Below are 23,718 nucleotides of genomic sequence, written 5' to 3' on the forward strand. Positions count from 1 at the left end.
TTGAAACATTCTGACATTGAACTATACTCAGTATAACATTTCCTTGATGATTCAGAAAGCATTTATGGAAACACCCTTGGAATGATCAGTGAAGTATTTATTGTATTTATCTCTACTTGGCATAATTTCACCAAGAATCTGAATAGGTTTATTAGAAGATTATAATAACTTAATATCAAAATGATGAAAATGATGGTGATGATGAGGAGAAGGAGGAGTATGATAGGGCTAGAAATAGAAAAAAAAATGATAGGGGAACTGAAGTTTAATAATCTTAAGAGCCCACAGACTTGCTGTGATTCAGTTTCATGTTGTATGTATTCCAGGCTGTTTGGCAGATGTGGTAAAACAGGGTATATAATGAGAAATATAATTCATAGGATCAGAAAGCAGTAAGTGTAATAGTGTCTCAGAAATATACCATGTTCTTATTACTGAATTAAAAATGGAAGTGGGGAAAATCAAGTGGGAGTATTAGTATAGTATTGTGGTTGATCCCATAACTCTGGAGCCAGACTTCCATGGTTCAAATTTCTGCATGTCGTTTATCAGCTGTGTGATTTTCTGCAGGAATCATAACCTTTTTGTGATTTAGTTTCCTCATCTATAAAAGAATAAAGAGAATTAATGTATACAAACACCTAGAGTAATGAAGGCAAGTAGTGTGTACTATGTAAGTGTTATTTATCCTCACTGTATACTGGGTCTATCTTGAACAACATTTTTACAGATAGTGGAGAAAAATGTTTCATATGACTATTTTATATATACTTTTGATAAGTAAGTGAGGGTGCAAAATTAAAACAGAACGCTTTGAAACTGTTTCTGCTAGAAGGTAAATTAAAGTATGCTGTTTGTTTTGCTGTGTTGGCAATCCAATCAATATGTAATGCCCAGAACTAAGCAAGTAAATGAACTGTATTGCCTTGTAGGGACCTTTCCATAAATATGATGTTATTAAGCATGATTTTAATATGACCTGGACAGCAGACAGTTGGAGACTACTATCTGAAGGGCATAGCTAGATTAGTGGTGTTCCAGTTGGTAGTTGAAGAATCCCTGTAGTTTAGAAAGCAGATAAGCTTGTGGCCCAATTTGGAGTCTGTGTCATTCTCCAGAATGGCAGAAAGTAAATGAGTGTGTGTGTGTGTGTGTGTGTGTGTGTGTGTGTGTGTGTGTTACTGAAGTTTGTACAATAAGGCAACATTTTAGCCTGCTACCTTACGTTTCCCTGATTTTATAATATTGAGAAGTTTGCATATCATGTCTTTAGCATACTGAGGAATCTAAGATAACCCATAGTAACGATGTTTTCATAATTTAGTTTAATCCAGGGCTTCTCAAATGTATTTGACCTTATTTCAATAGTTACTAGGATTGAATGAAACCAAGGTTCCACACAACACTATGGAAAATGCTGCTAAGCAGCAAGGCCATGATGATTTTGATGTGGGTAATATTCACAGCCATTATATCAATCAACTACCCTGGCAATAGTAAGATATCAAAAATGCCATAAGTAGTCTGACCAGGAGGAATGCATTGGGATAAATCTGCAATAAATACTACCATCCTTCTCCCATATCAGGTAATGAGTAGGATTATTTAATATAAAATCCAAATTCCAAGTGTAAGGATAAATAAGATAATTACCTCAATGGTTAAGGAGAAGAATTGGTCTTAAAGCAGAAATGAGAAACTATTATATAGAATATAACATTATCAGCTAATGTGAAAGGAAAAATTTCCTCAAGATTCATCCCATTACTTATTTTTGCAGAAATATCAGCTTCAATAAACTTACTTAGACTAGGAGTTTTCTACCTCAAAAATTCCAAGAAAACTAAATCCCCCCAGTTAGATAATCTCATGATAAAATCTAAAAATCGCTACCTTAAACCCTAGCTTTTTTTATCTCAGTTCATTATTGTTGTAGTGGTCAACTTAATGCATTATGTTATAGAAAAATATGAGAGTATATTTAATCTGGACTTACTGAATGACAAATCTTTGAAGGTGCTTAAAAAAAGTAAATGTTGAGGGGCGCCTGGGTGGCTCAGTCGGTTAAGCGGCCGACTTGGGCTCAGGTCATGATCTCACGGTCCGCGAGTTCAAGCCCCGTGTCGGGCTCTGTGCTGACAGCTCAGAGCCTGGAGCCCGTTTCAGATTCTGTGTCTCCCTCTCTCTCTGCGCCTCCCCTGTTCATGCTCTGTCTCTCTCTGTCTCAAAAATAAATAAATATTAAAAAAAAAAAAAAAAAGTAAATGTTGATTGGGGCCCCTGCGTGACTGAGTCGCTCAAGCGTCTTGACTCTTGATTTCTGCTCAGGTCATGATCTCATAATTTGTGAGATCCAGCCCCGCAACTAGCTTTGTGCTGGTAGTATGGAATTGGCTTGGGATTCTCTCTCTCCCCCTCTCTCTCTTCCCCTCCCCTGCTTGCCTTCTCTCTCTCTCACTCTCAAACTAAATAAATAAACATAAAAGTAAAATAAATGTTGATAAAAGCTTACTTTTTTTTTTCTCATGGAAGTATGGTTTAAAGAAATTCCAATTATTGGAGATTTTCTGAAGGTTTTGATTCTTAGAAACAAAAGTTTATTACATGATAATGAACACAGCCAATTTCCACATGCTATAATTTAGATTACCGTATTAAAATGTTTTATGATATAAATTTATTTTCATCAAATATATAATTTGTACTGTTAAAAGCTAGGTATTCTTAACTTTATAATTGTGTTTAATAACAAGGTTTGGTTTTACTATATCTATTTGAAAAGTTGGTGCCACATTTCCTTTCTGAAATTTTATTTTTGACTTAAATCTAATGATTGAAGTTAATGAATAAATTACAGAATACACAAAATTTCTCTTAATGCATTCAAATAATTTATTGGTGTCTGCTGTGAAATAATATAAAGAGAAATAACAGGATCTCTGATTTTAATGAATTCCAAATAGACTGATGGAGGTGGATAGACATAATGGGAAGTGAATAATTCTGGCACAAAGTTCAATAGCAGAGATATATCTAAAATTTTATGAGATCACAGGAGGAGGAACAGGACACCTGTTGGGAGGAAATGTTTTTAACATGGAATTGGACATCTGAGGTGGGTTTTAACAGCAGTTTGAATTTGCTGAGTAAATAGGGAGATATCTGAGAAGGATCAAAGCTCCTGGCCAGAGGGAACTATATGAAAGAAATTGGGAAAGACTGGCACATTTGGGGGAAAACATAAAATATTATACTATCAGTAAGTTGGGAGGAAGTATCTGTTTTGATCCTGGTTATGAGGTCTTTTCCCTTAAAAATGAATATTATTTATCAGATGAAAAATGACTAATTTGAATGTGTCTCCTTTTGTTTTGTCATCTTTTGTTTGGCATATCAACGGAGAAACAATGTTCTTAAGAGAGGGACTTGGGGCTTAAGATCAGTGGATAATCCACTAGATAAATCAAGTCCAATGAAATCTTTTAAAATGTGTCCATTATTGCTACAGGTATGCTCTGTCATTTTGTAATGTAACTAATTTACTTATTCTTACAATGATAAAACCTGGTGAATTATAATAAAGTACAAAGTGCATTTTACCGTGAACTTTATGTGCATTAAAAGTAAATTAATGTGTATACATATGCAAAGCATGGTCTAGATATTGTAAAAATAACCTCTCACGGCTGGCAGAAAAAATACGAGTCTATAAAAAGATCAAAATTTATTCTTGTCTTTGAGATACTGTAACAAGAAAGTGTTCGTTTTTCAAGCAAAATTTTCTATTGATGTTCTTGGAAAAGAAAAAAATGACAAGTTAAAGCCCATAATTCACTATTTTTAAAGGATCAACATTCTGGAAATGTTTTAAAACATGAAATCTCCAGTACAGCTTCTCACTGACACTGAAATTGAACTTTGCATTGGGAATAGCCATTATTTGTTAGGAGGCATCAACGGTATCCCTAGAAGTGGCAAAAGGCAAATATCAAGCAACATCTTCTGGGGACTCTTCCTGGTTTTAGACGCTAGGGCCATTTCAATTTTGCCATGTTGCCTAGAACTGAAGAGTAAGCATCTATCCTTACAGACCACCTTACTTCCATGACCTGCTATTTCAAAACCCAATTGCTTTGTCCACATTGTTCAATCATTGGCTTCCTCCAATGAGTGACATGAAATCTGTACAATAATCATGTGATTAGCATATCACACCACCTTAACAGCTGACAGTGTAATTCATCGAATTCCTTGGGGTGGGACTTATCTGGAGAGGATGTACACAAGCCTAAAACATAATCTCCCGCCCCCCCAAAAAGTGTCTCTATTTGCTTAGGAGAGGGCCTGAGGAAAAGTATCACTCAAAACCGCAAATTCTTGAAATCTGGGGGAAAAGCAGAAAAGAAAGAGTTTATGAGGCAAAATGAAGGCAAACGTTACATAAATGGAGATAAAAGATGCAAGATGTAGACTTTATAAGTGTTATAAGGTTTAGATGAAGAGAGATTGTTTTATTTCTCTATCAACCTTGAGATTATTAACAGAGCAGAAGATCTTGTGTTTTGTTTTTTCATAGAAATCTTCATTTAATTGAAACAAACATTTTTATTGGAGTTTCCTTTATTTGGGAATTGCATGGAGGTAATATACAAAGATTAAAACAGCAATTATATCAGATATGGTTTTAGAGAAATTTTGATATGAGATTAAGTTTTTCCTTCCAAATCTAATCCCAAACTATTTACACTGTCTTCTCTAAATTTTTACCTTATTAAAAAAATCTACTGAATGACCATATTGTATTTTGTTTTATGAAAATAAATTATAAGTTTTCTCAACAAACTTCATTTTCATACTAAACACCTAGCTCTTTTGTTGCCATTAAAATTGTTGAAAATCAATCTTTTTATTTCAAACCCTGTTTCGACGCTTGAAGTTTCATAAAAGGATTAAAATTTCTTCATAACCATACCTTACTCTATTGTTCATTTTTTTTTGGCTTAAGTTTTATTTTAATTCCAGTTAGTAAACAGACAGTGTTATATTAGTCTCAGGTGTACAATGTAGTGATTCAATAATTCCGTGCATCACCTGGGGCTCACCATGACAAGTGCACTCCTTGATCCCTGTCACCTATTTAACCCATGTCCACCCCTTTCCCCTCTCGTGACCATCAGTTCTCTATAATTAAGAGTCTGCTTCTTGATTTCTCTCTCTCTCTCTCTCTCTCTCTCTCTCTCTTTTCTTTCCCTTTGCTCATTTTCTTTGTTTCTTAAATTTCGCATAGGAGTGAAATCACACATTTGTCTTTCTTTAACTGACTTATTTTGCCTAGCATTATACTCTCTAGCTCCATCCATATTGTTGCACATGGCAAGATTTCATTCCTTTCTATGTCTGAATAATATTTCATCGCATATATTGCATCTTCTTTATCTATTCATCAGTCAATGGACGCTTAGTTTGCTTCCATAATGCTATTATAATCATTGGGGTGCATGCATCTCTTTGAATTACTGTTTTTGTACTCTTTGAGTAAATATGCAATAGTGTGATTGCTGGATCATAGGGTAGTTCTATTTTTTTAACTTTTTGAGGAAACTCCATCCTGTTTTCCACAGTGCCTGCACCAGTTTGCATTCCCACCAAGACTGCACAAGTTTTCCTTTTACTCCATATACTCACCAATACTTGTTTCTTGCATTGTTGATTTTAGACATTCTGACATGTATGAGATGTTATCTCCTTGTACTTTTGATTTGCATTTCTCTGATTGTAAGTGATGATGAACATGTTTTCATATGTCTGTCAGCCATCCAGATCTCTTCTTTGGGGAAATATCTGTTCATGTCTTCTGCCCATCTTTCATTTGGATTATTTGGGTGTTGGGTGTTGAGTTCTATAAGTTATTTATATATTTTGGATACTAGCCCTTTATCAGACATGTCATTTGCAAATATCTTCTCCCTTTCTATAGGTTTCCTTTTAGTTTTGTTGATTGTTTATTTCACTGTGCAGAAGTTTTTTATTTTGATATATTCCCAGTGGCTTATTTTTGCTTTTGTTTCCCTTGCCTCAGGAGACATATCTAGAAAAAAGTTACTCTGGCCAATGTCAAAGAAGTTATTGCCAGTGTTCTAGGATTTTTATAGTTTCAGGTCTCACATTGAGGTCTTTAATCCATTTTGACTTTATTTTTGTGTAAGTGGTCCAGTTTCATTCTTTTGCATTCAGTCTTCCCAATACCAATAGCTGAAGAGATTGTCTTTTTCACACTGGATATTCTTTCCTGCTTTGCCAAAGATTAATTGATCATATAGTTGTGGATTATTTTCTAGGTTTTCTAGTCTGTCCCATTGATCTAATTGCCTATTTTTGAGCTAGTATCATATTGTTTTGATCTCTATAACTTTATAACTTGAGGTCTGGAATTGTGATGCCTCCAGCTTTGCTTTTCTTTTTCAAGGTTACTCTAGCTATTTGGAGTCCATTGTGGTTCTATTCCAATTTAAAATTTTTTTTTAACGTTTATTTATTTTTGAGACAGAGAGAGACAGAGCATGAATGGGGGAGGGGCAGAGAGAGAGGGAGACACAGAATCGGAAGCAGGCTCTAGGCTCTGAGCCATCAGCCCAGAGCCCGATGCGGGGCTCGAACTCACGGACCGCGAGATCGTGACCTGAGTTGAAGTCAGACGCCCAACCGACTGAGCCACCCAGGCGCTCCTCTATTCCAATTTTAGAATTGTTTGTTCTGCCTATGTGAAAAATACCATTGGTATTTTGAAGGGATCACATCACACTGCTTTGGGTAGTATAGACATTTTAACATTGTTTGTTCTTCCAATCCAAGAGCGTGAAATGTCTTCCCATTTCCTTGTGTTGTCTTCCATTTCTTTCATCATTGTTTTATAGTTTACAGAGTACAGATCTTTCACCTCTTTGGTTAGGTTTATTCCTAGGTATCTTATTATTTTTGGCGCAATTATAAATGGGATTGTTTTCTTAATTTCTCTTTCTGATGCTTCATTATTGGTATATAGAAACGTAAGAGATTTCTATAGATTTATTTTGTATCCTGCAACATTACTGAATCCATTTATCAGTTCTAGTAGTCTTTTGGTGGGGCCTTTTGGATTTTCTATAAATAGTTTCATGTCATCTGTATTGTTCATTTCAGAGGGTAACATGAGCACATATGTGTTGTGTGACTAGGAAGGTATGGTGAAAATGGGCATGCTCGGTGAGATTAAAGAATTGGCGTTGAAATTGAAATAAATAAATACTTACTTCATCTCATAATAACTGCACCTGGAATCGTTGCTTTCTGTAAACTTTCCTTAATAAAATGTTAGCCAAACCTCAATCGCTCAAAGGCTTTCAACTTGTGATCATTACACTTGAAGCACGTTTTAATATTTGCAGGATTACAACAACATATCTTAGCAAAGATTTAATGTTTGTCTAAACGACACTCACTTAAAAATCTCTGTAGTTTTTATTTCTTCTGACACCTCAGTTATTTATGGTATGTGTAAACACAGGTCTTTAGAAGTTAACAGCTAGTGGAAGTGAAATTATTTTAAGTCCCAGTTGTTCCACTGTCCCACTGTTAATCTGCTGTTCTGGATTTATCCCAGTGGCTGAGAAGACCAAAGAGCAAGTGACAAATGTTGGTGAGGCGGTGGTGACAGGGGTGACAGCAGTTGCACAAAAGACAGTGGAGGGAGCAGGGAGCATCGCAGCTGCCACTGGCTTTGGCAAAAAGGATCAGTTGGGCAAGGTATGGTTGCATACATTTTATGTTGCATTTGCAAAGTCTCGGGATCACAATGCATTTTCATGGAAGGCAAGAATAAGATGCTTATTTGAGGGAGGGCTGACTCACCCTCCTCTCGTTAAAAAAAAAAAAAAAAGATCTACCTTCATGTGTGCATTCTTTTTGGAGGCATTAATCCAGATAAATGCCGTGAAAACTGTACAGTAATCATGATTGTTTCATTTTCTGGAAGAAAGTTAATGAAATGAACAAATGTAATAAATATGAAAAGAGCTATGACATTTCAGAAAGAATGGGTGCTTTCACGTTAGCTATGAGTCTTGCAATCTCTCTTTGTTGAAACATAACAAATGCTTTGTGCCCAAATGACAGATTTTCAAAATGAAGATCTTTTAGTTGATTTCTTTATAATGACATCATCTCTTATTAAATGGTACATTTGCTTATCGCATAGCAGTTAATTTGCAAATACATGTTTGTGGGAACGAAGAGACTTAAATTGTATACCAACCGGAGATTGTGCTTTTGGGGTGATTTTAAAATTCTCAGAACTTTGAATGCATTTCTTGACAAATATGAGACGCTAGTAAGAATATACAAAAGATACTATGACTTTCATTTTGACAGGTAAGTGATAGAAAATGAGATGTCAACTGGAATATGAAATTTCATAAATTTCGAGACCACAGCAGCAGACATTTTTGCTGTTTCTCTGACACCATGGCCTCCTTGCTACTCCTTAAACAAACCAAGAACTCCCTTGCCCTGGCTCCTCTCTCTGTCTAGAAGGCTCTTCCCCAAGGTTGTATACTTGGTTCACGGCCTCATCTTCTCAGGTCTTGTTAAATGACACCTTCTCAGTGAGGCCTACCCTGTACTATTTGAGATTGGAGTCATTCTCTTCACCTCTGGTATTCCCAGTCTCCCTACTGTTTATTTTTTTCCTTTTATACCAAAGCATGTATCACCTTTAAGAATCATGAATAACTTACTTTTTTTTAAATATCTGTTGTTATTTTCTTTGTCGCCTCCTAAAATATAAGCACCATGAGGGTGGAATATATTGATTTTGTTCACTGATATTTCACAAGTATCTGGAACAGTACCTGACACATAGTAGATAATTAGGAATATTTATTAAGAAGGAAAAGAAGGAAGGAAATAAGTAAACAAGCAAAGTGATTTTTATTTCTGTATCTAATAATTATGTGGATAGTATAGCAACTGTGGCTATTCAACTATCTGAAAGTTATAACCAAAGAGATTTTGGAATAGATATTTTGAAAAACTATAAGAAAATAGCTTTACTTGCTGGCAAACTACTCTGGGTTATTTCCACTCCATACAATGCTATGTAGCAGGCCTGCTTTGATGGATCATTAAAACATTGATATTAGAAACACAGGACTAAAAACCTGTGACATACTGAAATTTATCACATGTATTTATATCATCTGGGAAACTTATGCTAGTTATAGAAAATCTGGGCTGGGATTCTAGTGAAGTTCTTCAGCCTACACTGAAATGTATGGCTGGTGAAGGTAGTATTCTTTTGTGTGGATTACGCTTTTCAAATAATCATATTTCTTGTGATAATAGTCATACAAATTTCTACTTTCTGTCTCAATTTATAATTATATTTGTAGCTTTAGTACTTTTCAAAAGTTAGGAGGGACCGCAGGTATTAGAACAGAAGCAGTTAACCTGTTTGGTGTCCTAGACTTTTCTGCCAAATCTGATAGAAGCTGTGGACTCTCTTCTCAGAAATATACACAATGAAAGGCTTAGGGGGGTCTTGGAAGCCCATAAATAGACAGAGTCCATGATTTAGACCAATTCTCTGTGCAGATGGGGAAAGTGAAATCTGCAGAGGGGAAGCGAGCAGTCCAAGATCACATGGCCAATTGTAATTGATTGGATACCAGTACGGCTTTTCCCATCCACTATGTCCCTTCCCTAATCACTTACCTTCCCTTTGAGCTTTTATAGCTGACTTGTGGACAACCAGAAATAACTGGAAAAATTCTATGCTTCCGAATATTAAAAAAACAGGGAAACATGTATCATCTGCTTCTCACCCCTACGTAAGGCCTACAGTGTAAATTGCAAATAAGGCATGAAAGTGCTTCATTTCTTAAGAAATTGGGCTTGGTTTTTACTTTTCTAAAAATATTACTATTATCTTCATACTTTAAAGCAGAAATCTAAATGATATAACAAAATTAACCATTTGGAGATATTTCTCTTATGTGTACTTACAAGTTCTTCCAAGTTTTTAATATGAAAATGAAGCCATAATACCTAGAAATTGCAGTATAGTTCTATAAAAAAAATTAAACTAGAATTTAAATAGCTGATTTTCATCCCTGCTCTATCACCAACAGGCTGGATGACCTTTTGAGAATCTCCTAAAACTCTTTCTCAAATAATGAGAAACTATACCAGAAAACTGTTAAAGCCCAATTTAGCAACCATGTTCTGAGTTTCTATTATAACTCAAGAAAGATGCTAATAATCTTTCCGTTGTGGCTGTATCTATGAAATCCCCCAAATGCTAGAGAGTTTAGATAAATCATTCAATTTACTCATTATGAGATTGTGAAGTAGTGTAATTTCATCATTCAAACTCTGATCAAAATGATTCTGGTAAATGGAAATAAGCAAATTATCAAAGCTTTAACCACTTGTTAATGATTCCATCGACATACTCATTCTTCACTCAAGAAATAATGCTTGCTCGCTGTATGTCAGAAAACTATACACTGTTTTTTCTCTTCATTAAGCTTACAGTCTAGTGACAAAGATTAATAATAAGCATCTAATTGCCACACAATATGTATGCAGTTCTAAACTGTGAAATGCTATGGAGTACATAATGCTGAGGATATCCCAGCTAGTATGCAATAGGGGTAAGGGAGAACATTACAAAGGCTTCCCTGAAGAAGTGATGTTTGCACTGAGATCTAGAAAAATGGCTGGCAATTAATAAGCAAGTGGAAGTTGGAGAAAAAACATTGCAGGCAAAAGTAACAACATGAGGAAATCTCATGTGGTAGGAGGGGACTATGGACTGTAGCTGGAGCCACAGAAAATAAGGTAGAAGGAGCTGGAGAGGTGTGTGGAGGTCACATCCTGGTTGGCTGGGTTGAGAATGTTGGTCTTTATTCTAAGAATGAAGGAACCTATTAAAAATTTTTAAGCAAGGATGTCAGCTTATAATTTTGCCTGTTGAATAGATGTCTCTACCTGTCAGGCAGGAAACATTAAAGGGAGGGAAGAGTGGAAACCAGGGACAGTTAGTGGGCTATGATGGAAAGAGGAGATGAGTGCATATTCTAAGATGTTAGTGGGGGAAGAGAAAGGAAAGGATTAATATGAAAACTATGTAGGAGGTAATATCAACAAGATTTGGTGGTTCATTTCATGATACTGGAGGGAAGAGGGATATGATTAGCAGGACTACTGGGTTGTTGGAGTGGATTGTTGGCTGTGCCATTCTGTTGGCAGTTGGTGCTTCTCTTGAATATCAAGAACACTGCAAAAAGAGTGGCTATATTGATGTTTAGCCCTCATGCCTTTTGAGAGTATTTGGCTCATTACTCCCTGATTAGTGGAACAAATCTCCCCCCACCCCCCGCCCGCCCATTTCTTTCCTCCTTCCTTCTCTCCTTCTTTTCCTCCCCTTCTCCCTTCCACCCTTCCTTCTTTTCTTTATTTCCTCCCTGTGGTGTTTTCTCTTCCTTTTTTTTTTTCTTTAATCAAGAGCTCCAGTAGCTCATTTTGGTTTTTCCGGTTTTTGATAAATTTATTTCTTTGGGAATGTTTGCTTTGGTGTACTCTATCTCCTTTTGATGTTAACAGAGAGATATAATGACAGATATGTAAGTATTATTTTGAATTTGAATTTCATATGAATGAAGCTATCCTTAGATCTAATTTCTAATTATAAGACATTAGATTAAAGGACAAATAGGATGTCTTGAATTTTAAGAATTTGCTTTATCAAATATTATTAGCTCCTCTACTGAATACATTAGAATAATACATCTACTGATCTATATTTTTACCTGTGTGCACACAGAGGTTATAGCTACACAATTTATTTCCTAAAGCTTATTTGATTGGCATGGTAGAAAACAGGCTGCAAATGCACTGGCAGAAATACTCAATCTTTAAGTTCAAACAGAGTTATATAGACAAAATTTGTTTACTACTTCTATTGAGAACAAGTTATCTGCTGATACCAAGACTATTACAAACCAACAATCAAGTAAGAGGTTCTGTAGTACATTTATGTGTGCAGTATACAGCTAGTCACTACATTGACTCCATTACAACCCCTCAACAGTGCTTTGCATGTGGTTACTGCTTAAATAAATCCTTGCTGAACAAATAAGTGTTTATTTATTGCTTTCTGGAATACTCTAGAAGAGCTGGATCCTCAGTGTCCCTGAAGTCTATACTTTTGTAAAATATATATATTTTAATTTATAGAGAGTGAAAGTTCTGCATCTCCTATAGAGCCACTGCCTGACAAATAGTACAGCAGTCAGCTTCATTATCACATGCCATTTAGGCATTGAACTATCTGCATGGAAATTAATAGGTTTCATTCAGGAAATAAGCTTGAAATATCTATAGCCTCAGATACTTGAAATATTCAAGTTCATCTGTTTTTATTTTTCCTCAGAATCAGAGTGAAGTGCCTAAACAGTATGAAAAAAATAGATCAGATTTTAAGAATTTTTTACTGGCTCCAGCCTACTTATCTGGAAAATATTGATTTCAAATGGATAGTAGCATGCATACTCTGTGCTCCTGCATTAATTCATAAGAAGATAGCTAACCAAGTTTGTGCTGGAGGAGTAAAACAAAGCAGGAATGAAAAATAACAGGTTTGACATAATTTATAACATTTAAATGTCCTTCTACTTAACTTTCCTTTGACTTAGCAGAGCTACGATGTCTAGCTTGATGCAGACTTATTTTTAAACACTTGAGTATTATAGACTTTCTAATCAAATAATCAGATGATGGATGTTGACATCAGCTAACTCATTTATGCTGATTTCATAAATAAGCCAAAGGTGACAGTCAATCTTTCAGATTTCTTTGAAGAAGCATATACCTATTATAGGTATAATCTTAATAGTGTATTGTTTATAACAAGGTAACAGGAGATGTCAAGATTAACAGCATCATAATCTTAGCTTAAAGCATGTTGTAACTAAAGAAAAAACCTAATTGATCTGATTTCTTTGTTTTAACATGTCTATAATCAGTAATATTTTGCAATGTGGCATATAAAAAATCAATATTTGAAGCTCATATGAAAGTCCACTAATATTACATGAAGTCTTTCCACTTGGAAACACATCTGTTATGTTGGACTTTCTTTATATCTCATAATATTTCACTGGGTTCGGGAAGGATTAATCATGATTCCTAATGACACTTAATCTTGTAAGGTTGTGAATGGGAAGGTGCACAATAATTGTACATGAAGTTGTAAGGAACATAGGCTTATGGTTATGTTTTCATTAAAATTCAATAGCATTCATTCATTTAATGGGTACTTTGTATGTGCTGGACACTCAGCTGGGCACCATGAGGAATACAGAGGTGGATAACACACGGATAGCTCCAGCCTTCAAGAAATGTGGGGTCTTGGCATAGCACTGACATATTTACCCCTGGGGAAAAAGGAGCATCTCTGCTCTTTGAGACTGTGTATGTATCTGTAAAAAGTACATATCCACCATAAGGGAAAAAATGCTTGTTGTTAAGAATGAGAGAGAGATCTGTACTCTCAATATATATTCTACTTTAAATTTTGTTTTTGTCAGCAGGCCATGAAATTACCTCACACACATAGAGATAACAGCCACAATATTTTAGCTGTTTAGACAGAAACATAAAAATTCTCCCACCTGAGTCCTAGGACCAGTTGTTAATAATGTGTAAGGATTATAACCCCGCAATAGGTACATGGCCACAAATCCAATTTCCGTCTTCAAAGAACCAGTTGTGATAGTAGTTTGTTTGTTAGAAAATGTATTATAGGAAGAGTCTGATAGAACTGCTTCAAGGCACACCAGCAAATAGCTTTAAACCATATTTCTGAAATTGGCTTATTCCTTCATAAATGCTTAATGTGAATTAAAATTCAGTGAATGCACCGTGAAAGCAATAGCCATACTTTTATGAATCAGTCTTTACTGTGCATGTGGCTAACACCTATTGCAAATGTCCCTTCACCTGCAAAAAGAACATGATAATTTTGATAGTTTCATGAATCAGATACTATTATATGTAGAAAGATTTCAAGCTAAGGTGTTTTCATTTTAAAACTCTGCTACTATCTGAGCCGTATTTCCACCTCGTAATTCAATGGAAAACCTGGAAAAAGAATATTAATATGTTTCGGTGACAGGAATAAAGGTAATAGATGTATTTTTTTCATTATGACATACAGTAGTCATTTCCCAAACTTCAATGATAATCAGTTTTCTTGTTTCTAAAAAGTAAGAATAATTTGAATTTCTGCCCCTTCAGATATAGGCTTTTAGTTTTCCAATTTTCAGGGAGATAGTTGAGGGTGTTTGCTTTATCAAAAGAAAATAGATATTTAAAAAACACAAAAATCTAGGGCAAAATATATTTACTTGAATTCAAAGGAATAGAAATAAGGTAAATGAGATGCCAATTGTGTTTTGCATGCAACTACACAATTATGGAACTAGAATTGAATGATATATCTCATCAACCCAATTGTTCCCTGATGAGGAGAAAATAAGTAGTTAGTAAATTCAAATAGGAGGTAATTCTTTTATAAGAAATTTTATCAAAACTTTGCAAAACATTGAAATCTTTAAGTTACAATTTTTTAAAGTTTAAATTCAAGTTAGTTAACATACAGTGTAGTCTTGGCTTCAGGAGTAGAACCCAGTGTTTCATTATTTACATATAACACCAGTGCTCATCCCAAAAAGTGCCCTCCTTAATGCCCATCACCCATTTAACCCTTCCCCCCACCTATTGGCCCTCCAGAAACCCTTAGTTTGTTCTCTGTATTTAAGTCTCTTATGGTTTGCCTCCCTCTCTGTTTCTATCTTATGTTTTCTTCCCTTCCCCTATGTTTAACCATTGTGTTTCTTAAATTCCACATATGAGTGAAATCACATATCTGTCTTTCTCTGACTTATTTTGCTTAGCAGGATACACTCTAGTTCCATCCACATTGTTGCAAATGGCAAGTTACAATTTAAATATTCCTCTATCAGGTGATTCTAGAATCACTAAACAGATATTTTGAAAATTCTCAAAGTAGTAATTAATTCTTAATATGGCTATGGTGGTACATTAATACAAAGAACACTGAGCTAGAAATTATGTGTTTTGAATAAATAAATAATTGAATGAATAAAAAAGTTTTTTTAAAAGAATATATATTTTATCTTCCTGGTTAGAAGTAGAAACTACCTTACTTTTCCTTTGTGTTCTTCACACTAACACAACATAATAAATTTATTTGGAACTGAATTCATAAGAATGAATTCATTTGGCAGCTTTTTAAATTGTGAACTATAACATGTGAACTGTTAATTTATGAATTTTAGAATTTAAGAGTTTAAGACTAGAATTTAACTGTCTGACAAGCCATAATAGCAAATTATCTCCAATTCACATACATATACACACTTTATCCTATTTAATTGTTGGAAATGCTCAAAAAAGTGGAGAATTGTCCTTTCAATATACACTGTGCTAATTTATGCCACAAGAGTTTTCTGAGTATGTACATACAGCTTTGTCTGAAGGGCCCAGTTTTTGGCCAGTAGACTGTGTATTATTTGCTATCTAGTGAAATTGGAGAAAGCACGTGCTCCAGCTACATCACTGAGTTTGAAGATTAATATAATTGTCATGAAAAGCATACAATGACATTAAAAATACTTCATCTTCAATTTTTACCATTATGATGTATGTAAAGTAGGCACCTTAAAAAGTAATCTTCACTAAATACTAATAACTGCTTAAAGTAATAACCTTTCCCTCGTAGTCTTTCTGCAAGGGAAACTAACACTTGGGAATTTAAAACAAAAGCAGTTCACAAGTTTTCTAATTAAAGCTGCTCTATATCTGTTCTTTTGACTCCCCATGATAGCCACTGACCTTTATCTTTGTACTGGGTTTCTGATTTACCTGCATCATTTGATTTGGTCATGTGTAGGAGAAGCATGGCTCAAAGCTCAGGGCATGGGCTTTAAGTCAGGGAACATGGAATTGGTCTTGTCTCTCTCCCTCTGCTGAGTGATATCATCTCACCCCTCTGAGCATGGATTTTCTCATCTGTGAAATAAAAGGGCTGGATTAAATGAAGTCAAAATGTTTTAAGTATGTTTAATGGCTTGAATTTTAGGCCAGTTTGTTCAGTTACACATTGCCAGACCTCAGAATTCATTTAACCTTTCTAAACCAAAGCTACTTGAGTGTCTGTAACTGGCCAGCCACTGCACAGAGTCTTTGTGAATGAAGTGAAATCATGCACACAAAAGATAAACATGAACTGTAACATGTTATACAGTGGGGACATTTTATTAAGAAGAGGCTGTATTTTCATTGAAATGTGTTAGATATATAATTATAGGTCTCGTTTATATAAGTAAATTGTAAACACAGAAAATGTAAAAACCATTCAATGAACATCCTACTTTATTTAGCTAAATAAAATGAAGTTACATTACTATTATTTTTCCTCTGATTTCCTCAATGTGGTTCTACTAAATATTACACACATGATATAAATAGAAAGAAATAATTTAGGGAAACAGGTGTAAATGAAGTTAAATTTTTTTTTCTTTGAAATAGAAGAAAATTTTTTTTCTTTGAAATAAAATTCCAGATCCCTAGTATCTTATTAGGAGTAGAGGTGCTGTCTTTTCTAAATGCCTTTTTAATACCAAAGCCATAGAGAGTAGTTCTGGGCGTTTAGTGGAGCTCAGGTCTGGAGCTCAGGCTGACTGAAATTGTTCTCATTCACTCTTGTTGTCTTTTTCTTAATAAGGTTGGTGTGTAGGTCCTGGGTTAGAGATATTTAGAGAGATCATCAGGACTAAGCATCTCATATCTAAATCCTATTCTTTTATAGCCATTTTCTATAAAATCTCTTGAACAAGCCAAAAGAAATGACTTTCTTCATTCCTATGAAGTTTTTGTACCAAATGCTGATGAAGCTCCCTGCTGACCTGTATAGGGACATGTCTAAGATTTGCCCGTGTATCTTCTCGGCTCCTTCCCTTATACTCAAAGGAAGGAAAGTCCACTGAAGGGAAGAAGGCCAGAGAGTTTTTCCTGAAGCTAATTTTCTATGCCAAAACTTTCTAGAATGGGAGCTTCCAGAGGAGGTACAATCCCAAGCTTATCTGACTTTGACACCTTCATGATAAGCACTAATGCTTAGTTTATAACATTTAAGGCCTTGCATTTAATGTTTAGTTATTTCCCATGTTAAGCAGACTTATTGTATAAATATTCAACTAAATGCAAGGTTTACTTGTTGCCAGAACTTAACATGAGCTCAAAGTTTCCTCTCCCCAAGTTCACCTGAAAATGAGGTGATATGTCTGCAAAGGGGGAAAGAAGGGAGGATAGGAACAACAATATCCTTGCTCTTGATTGGGTCTGGTTTTCATTTAGCACAGCTATTAATGTCCTGGGGTGACTCTCTGATGTGGTATATGGTGTGGTCTAAATGTGCCCATCTATCCACTCCTGTTCTCCTGTCATCTCCTGCTTCTGTCATCCACACTTGGCCACCAGAGCCCATATACTCCTCTTTTTACCTGATCTGGGCTCAGGGGAAATTTAGGAACCCCTGCCACACCAGCCTCAACTCTTAGGAATCAGGGGATGTAGGTGTGAGGGGAGCAAGATTAAACTCTCCAACTTGGTATATCAGCCCCCCATGTCTGTGTGATTATTTGCTCATACTCTATTAGCATTAGGAAAGCTATTTGGTCTTACTCTTCAGGCAGAATCCCACCAGGGAATGAGATGTGAGCTTGCCCAGCTCACAGACCTCTCCAACTTCATGAGTTACCACTCATAGAGAAATATTCAGAGAGAAGTATTCAGAGCAAAATACAGATTCTGACACTCCACTAATACTTTCTTTCAAATCTATTTCCCTAGAAATCTCTCTCCTCTTTCTTTTTATACTTTACTGTTGGGAAAACAATGGAAAAGGGTCTGGAACTTGAGCTTTTATAATTTACTTTCAGTGGCTCAACTGTGATCTTATTTCACAGCAATCCTCACACCTGTTTAAATGTGGGATAGGGAATTGCCTATTACAGCTATTACCCAAGGTTACAGTGCCTTCAGTTGGTGTTTCACATTTCTGGCAACTTTATGTGACAGATGTCCACTCAATCACCAACATGATGGTTGGAGCACAAATTGATACATATCATTCTTGAGTACATGTTGGAAATCTATATTAAAGGCACTGAAATTATGTATATTCTTTCAATCAACAGTTTCACTTCTAAATGACCATTAATTTAGGGGCACCTGGTGGCTCAGTCAGTTGAGCATCTGACTCCTGATTTTGACTCAGGTTATGATCCCAGGGTCATGGGATTGAGCCCCACATCAGGTTCTGTGCTAAGCATGGAACCTGCTTGGGAGTCTCACTCTTTTTCCCTCTGCTCCTTTCCCCCCAGCTTATTCACTCTCTCTCTCTAAAATAAAATTAAAAAAAAATTATCATGAATTTATTTATTTATATTTTTTGTTTATTTATTTTTGAAAGAGAGATAGAGTGTGAGCGGGGGAGAGCAGACAGAGAGGAAGACACAGAATCTGAAGCAAGCTCCAGGCTCTGAGCTGTCAGCACAGAGCCAAATGTGGGACTCAAACTCACAAACGGTGAGGTCACGACCTGAGCTGAAGTCGGATGCTTGACTGACTGAGCCACCCAGGTGTCCCACTCATCACGAATTTAAATATAAGGATATTCATCTCAGCATTGATTATAATGTTAAGTTGAAGAAAATTGTTAGTAGTTTGACAATAGGGTTTTAGATAAGGTTGATAAGGCCTAAGATATGGGTGATCCATACAGTGGTATGCTGAACAGCCATTAAAACGTTGGAGTAGAAGAATAGAATACTTCATGGAGTGGAATGACGCTCTTGTTGCATTAAGTGAAAAGAACAGATTACTAAACAATATGAACAGTTTGTATAGTATTACCTATTTCTATTTAGAAACCATCTGTGCCTGGTGTATGTATGTATAAAGACCTCAAGTAAATGCATCAGGCTCTCAGTTTTTCTCAGTGAAGCACTCTTTGCATTTCTGGTTGAATAATATTTTGCTTTGGAGAACTCTCTCATTCATAGGCATTGCCTGTGAGATGCCAGCACTATCCCTCAGGCATTACAGCAACCACAAAAAGTCCTCCCACGATGTCCTTGAGGAAACACTACAGTAGACTTTTTCTGGGTCACGGATTATAGTCATTTTATTGGCTCCCCTTGCTTACTTATATTTTCTTTAATTTCCTTTAATAAGTATGTATCAGACTCATAACAAAAGCATAATAAGCGGTGTTTATAATATTCCACTATATTCAACATTTATGTGACTAAACATTCTGCTGGTTTGACCATAATTAGAACTTAAAGAAGCCAATTTTCCTTCTTAGTGTCCCAGTTCTGTTTATGTTTGTTCAACGAATTAAAAAAAATCAGTTTCATGGGTACTTAAAAACATAGTTATACTATTAGTTATTCATCCATTCACCCATTTACTCATCCATTCATCTGGTCCGTATTTGTTAAAGTCATGCTGTGTGTGAAATGCTATGCCAGGCATCATCAGAAATATAGTGATGTACAAAACCAATTTATTGTGCTCTAGGCATTGATATCTAGCTCTTCATCATGATGAGTATATGTAGGAGTTTGTTAGTCTATTGGTTTCACAGACTGCTTGAAGATTGCTTCCCCAACCTCCTTCCGTTTAAGTTTAGAGAAAAGCTGTCTCTGAGTGAGGTATCATAGCACTCATAGTCTCTTATTATTTCTCAGATATATCTGGCTATAGTCCTTATTTCTCTTGATCCCAACTGTCAAACCAAATTCAAATACCATTTCAGCGATTGTCTTTTTATTTATCTAATAATACTGGGTACTACATCCAAATTTCAAGATAAATTTGAACAAAGATTTTTGCAGAGTAATGAGTTATACTGCCTGAATGAGTTTAATGCTTTATTCGTTCTTTCATTTTTGGCAAGTTTATCTGATCATTTGGGGCCTTACAATTTGACTTTGCAAAATTTTAATGCAAATCTTTTGGGCTCTGAGAAAGCTGTCATCATTTTATATTCATGTATACTCAGATCTCCTTAAGCTTGCAAATAAACTTTTAATGCTTTTGTTAATCTGATGACATATAGAAAGTTGTAAAAGTAGGGGCACCTGGGTGGCTCAGTCGGTTAAGCGTCCGACTCTTGATTTTGGCTCAGGTCATGATCCTACAGTTTGTGGGTTCCAGCCCTATGTCTGGCTCCGTGCTGGCAGTGAGGAGACTGTTTGGGATTTTCTTTCTCCATCCCTCTCTCTCTCTGCCCGTCTCCTGTTCGCGCACACACATGCACATGCTCTCACGTGTGCACTCTCTCTCTAGAAATAAACAAAACAAAAGAAAAAAAAAGAAAATTGTAAAAATATACTTTTTTTAACTGGAGTTTACTTCTCTTGGAGTTAGATAAATTCATCCACAGTGTACAATTTATTTTATATATGAACAAAGACCTTGTACATGGACTAGGAAGACCTTTATATGCTTTAGTCTTTCCTATAACCTGTGAGTATCTCATTAATAGACACTGCCTTTTGGTCCTAACTAGAAGATCTGATCATCCCAAATGCCTAAAGTCACATTTTAAAATGTTGTATTTTTGGACCTAAGAGTTTATTGAAACATAATAAGAATGACATATGTATTGAGGAGACGTAGAATTCAGTTGCAAATAGAAATTTGAAAGTAATTGATACCGTTCTAAAAAGAAACTACAAACAATGTGACTTGAGGAAGGTACTATTTTATGCTGTGAGTGGTGGGTTAGTGTTGTTGATGTGTGTATATACATGAGGGTGGGTGCGAGGTGTGTGTGTGTGTGTGTGTGTGTGTGTGTGTGTGTGTGTGATGAAATTTATGGTAGCAATTTAGAAATCTTCTTGGTCCTTCTCAGAGTTCAACCATTTTATAAATGCATCTACATTGATCTATCTTTGGAATCTATGAAATGGCTTTTGGCAGTACTTTCCTTAACATAATTTGGAAGTTACTAGCTAGATTAGTTCTGGAAAAATTAGCCAGTGGCTGTCCACTATCTATAGAATCAAGCCCCAAGACATAATCTTGTTATTCAAGACCAATTTTCTTTGGTCTCTCTTTCTTTTTAATCAGAGATGTCACAATTGCTCGACAGAACTCTTCAGTCTAGGCAGACAAGTGTTTTCAAAATACTTTCCAGTTACCTCATCTAATATGTAATTTTTAACTCTGCTTTACCTTTGAGAAGGCTTTTAGGCTTCCTGTCTGAATTTTACCTGGTCTAAAAAGTCCAGCTCAAGCCTCCAGAAATACAAAACAACATTCTGTAACTGCTGAAATGTGTAGTAATTTCACCTTACTTAGTGTTCCTAGCATCTGCAGATATACTATTCATATTTGGTTGCTTAGGTGAAAACATTGAAAGAATCCTTGATTCTTTTTCTTTCACATCCTCCATCCAATTCTATAGCTAATCAGTTCACCTGTATTTCAAAATATACCCCTGATCTTACCATGGCTCCTTTCTCTGTTCCACCATCCTTGGCCAGGTGTTCATCATTTCTTCACCTGGACTCCTTCCCTGGCCTCTGAAGTGACCTCCCTGCTTCTACTCACACACCCCACTCTGTTCCCTACCAGTCACAGTAATTCTTTTGAAACAAAACCCAAATCATCCCTCCCCTGCTGTCAACCATCTAGTGGCTTCCTTTCACAGACAGAATGAAATCCAAATCCTTACTGTGGTTTACAGACCCTACATCCGGTGGCTCTCACTAAGCTCTATGTCCTTTCCCTTTTCCACTGGTGCACTGCCCTCCAGCTATGCTGGCCTTCTAAGTACATTTCCAATACATAATAAGTGTATATAAAATGAATTTTATTCATTTAAATAGGGACTGTTTTTCTTCTGAAAGCAAAGGCAAATGCTATAGTCTTCTGCAAAAAAACTAAATAACCAGAAAATTTTTTTATCTTAATTTAAAAAGACAAACTTCAAGAATGTATAAAATGGCAAAGGTCATACTCTACTTCAGATTTCTGTGTGATTTTTGGTGCATATTAGTAAGTTAGTATATTATAGAATATGGGCCGATTCTAATAAAATTACTTGTATCTCGCATACTTATCATGAAAGTTCTTGCTTTTCCATGCCTGTATAACAATTCTAGTTGATCCTACATGGGTATGTGAAATTAACTTTCTCCCTAAGAACAATGTAATGTTTTTACTCGTAAGATAAATCTTGGAGATTTAAAAAACTGTTTATCACTATATATTATTCATATTCCATTAAATGTTTTCCTAGTAAGTCACATAAATTAGATTGACTGTTGGACAGATGGGCAGATCCACATGCATCCAATATTAGGCAGTTGGTGAGCATGAGATGCCAGAAAGAAGATGAGGAATATCAAGGCAGGAGGCTTCCTATTGCTCTTGAAAAAGAGGATTCTTTTGCTCCTCACTCTCTACTACATGTTTTCCTTTGAAAGTAAAGCCTTCCAAAGCAACTTTCCACACTTTCTATCTAAACACACACTCAGTGTTTTCTCATGATAATTGATATGTAAATAATAAAATGGAATGTTTAGGCAGATTGATAAAGGGATTTTCCCTTCTCTCTGCCTTTTATGCAAGGATGACAGCTATGAAATGTGTTTCCTTTGCAAGGAATGTGACAGTGTTCAGCTATGAGAAGATGAGAGGGAGAGAAAGGCTGCATATGGAGGAATAGTGTGTCATTTGTCACTGCCTGGATTCATCAGCCATGTGGAACTCCGGGAGGCACTGGCTGAGATACCAGTCTTCTTTATTTATTTTTTCCAGAATACGTCAGCAATACAGATTTCATTAGGAGCAGAGAAAAACATAAAAAACCAGTTAGCCTTTGTGATGGGGAGCAGTCATCTCAGAATATTGATCAAGAGTCAAAAAGAAGGCTTTTTGTAACTTATTTCATCCATAGGTTACACTGATTTATCTAGAAAATTTTAATTTCAGGATGTATCTTTGGATAAAACAAATGAGGATCTGTCTAAAACTACAGATAAATTCTACCAACTGTAATGTTTGATCTGGTGGAAACCATTTTAATTTAACAATCCCTTCTCTATAAGAGGGGATCAATGGATACCCTACAGCAAAATTATGTGTAAAGGCCCCTAGTTTCACATCCAATGCAGATTTTGCATATATTTGATCTTTCTTAATCCAAAATATATCTCTCAGATCTAGATGTCAGTGAAAATTGAGTGAGCAAAAATGCTTCAGGGCCACAGTCTTTTTCTACTTCCTGTCCCCAGATCCCTTCTAATTGATAGAGTAAAATGTGATGAGCCAGAGAGCAGACCACTGTGGCCTTTTCCATACTGCCTCACAAAGGTAGAATTAATGGCCACAGTGATGGTGATCATCCTCACTTTTTATGTTCAGATAAATTTGGATATTTGCTTGGAGTTAATACTTTCTACCACAGTAAAAATTTGGGGAAATTAGTTATATAAATCAGTGTGCCAAATTTTGTTTTGTTTATCCATTTTATTTTGAGTGGTATTAATTCAGCGCTAAATTTTCATTTAGTTATTC

General features: G+C 35.6%; 1 protein-coding gene across 6 annotated transcripts in view; it reads left to right on the forward strand.

Moving 5' to 3' along the window:
- SNCA (synuclein alpha) overlaps positions 1-23,718 on the forward strand; it is a 154,751-nt gene that overhangs the window by 12,203 nt on the left and 118,830 nt on the right. For 4 of the 6 annotated variants that reach the window (XM_007074684.3, XM_007074683.3, XM_007074685.3 and 1 more), the window contains exon 4: positions 7,640-7,782. In XM_007074684.3, coding sequence (XP_007074746.2) covers positions 7,640-7,782 — 143 coding nt within the window. Of the gene's footprint in view, positions 1-4,576; positions 4,642-7,639; positions 7,783-12,469; positions 12,676-23,718 lie in introns of those variants that run through there. The other 2 variants (XM_042984189.1, XM_042984190.1) reach the window with 2 other exon arrangements.

Source organism: Panthera tigris, chromosome B1, assembly GCF_018350195.1.
Source record: "Panthera tigris isolate Pti1 chromosome B1, P.tigris_Pti1_mat1.1, whole genome shotgun sequence".
NCBI lineage: Eukaryota > Metazoa > Chordata > Mammalia > Carnivora > Felidae > Panthera > Panthera tigris.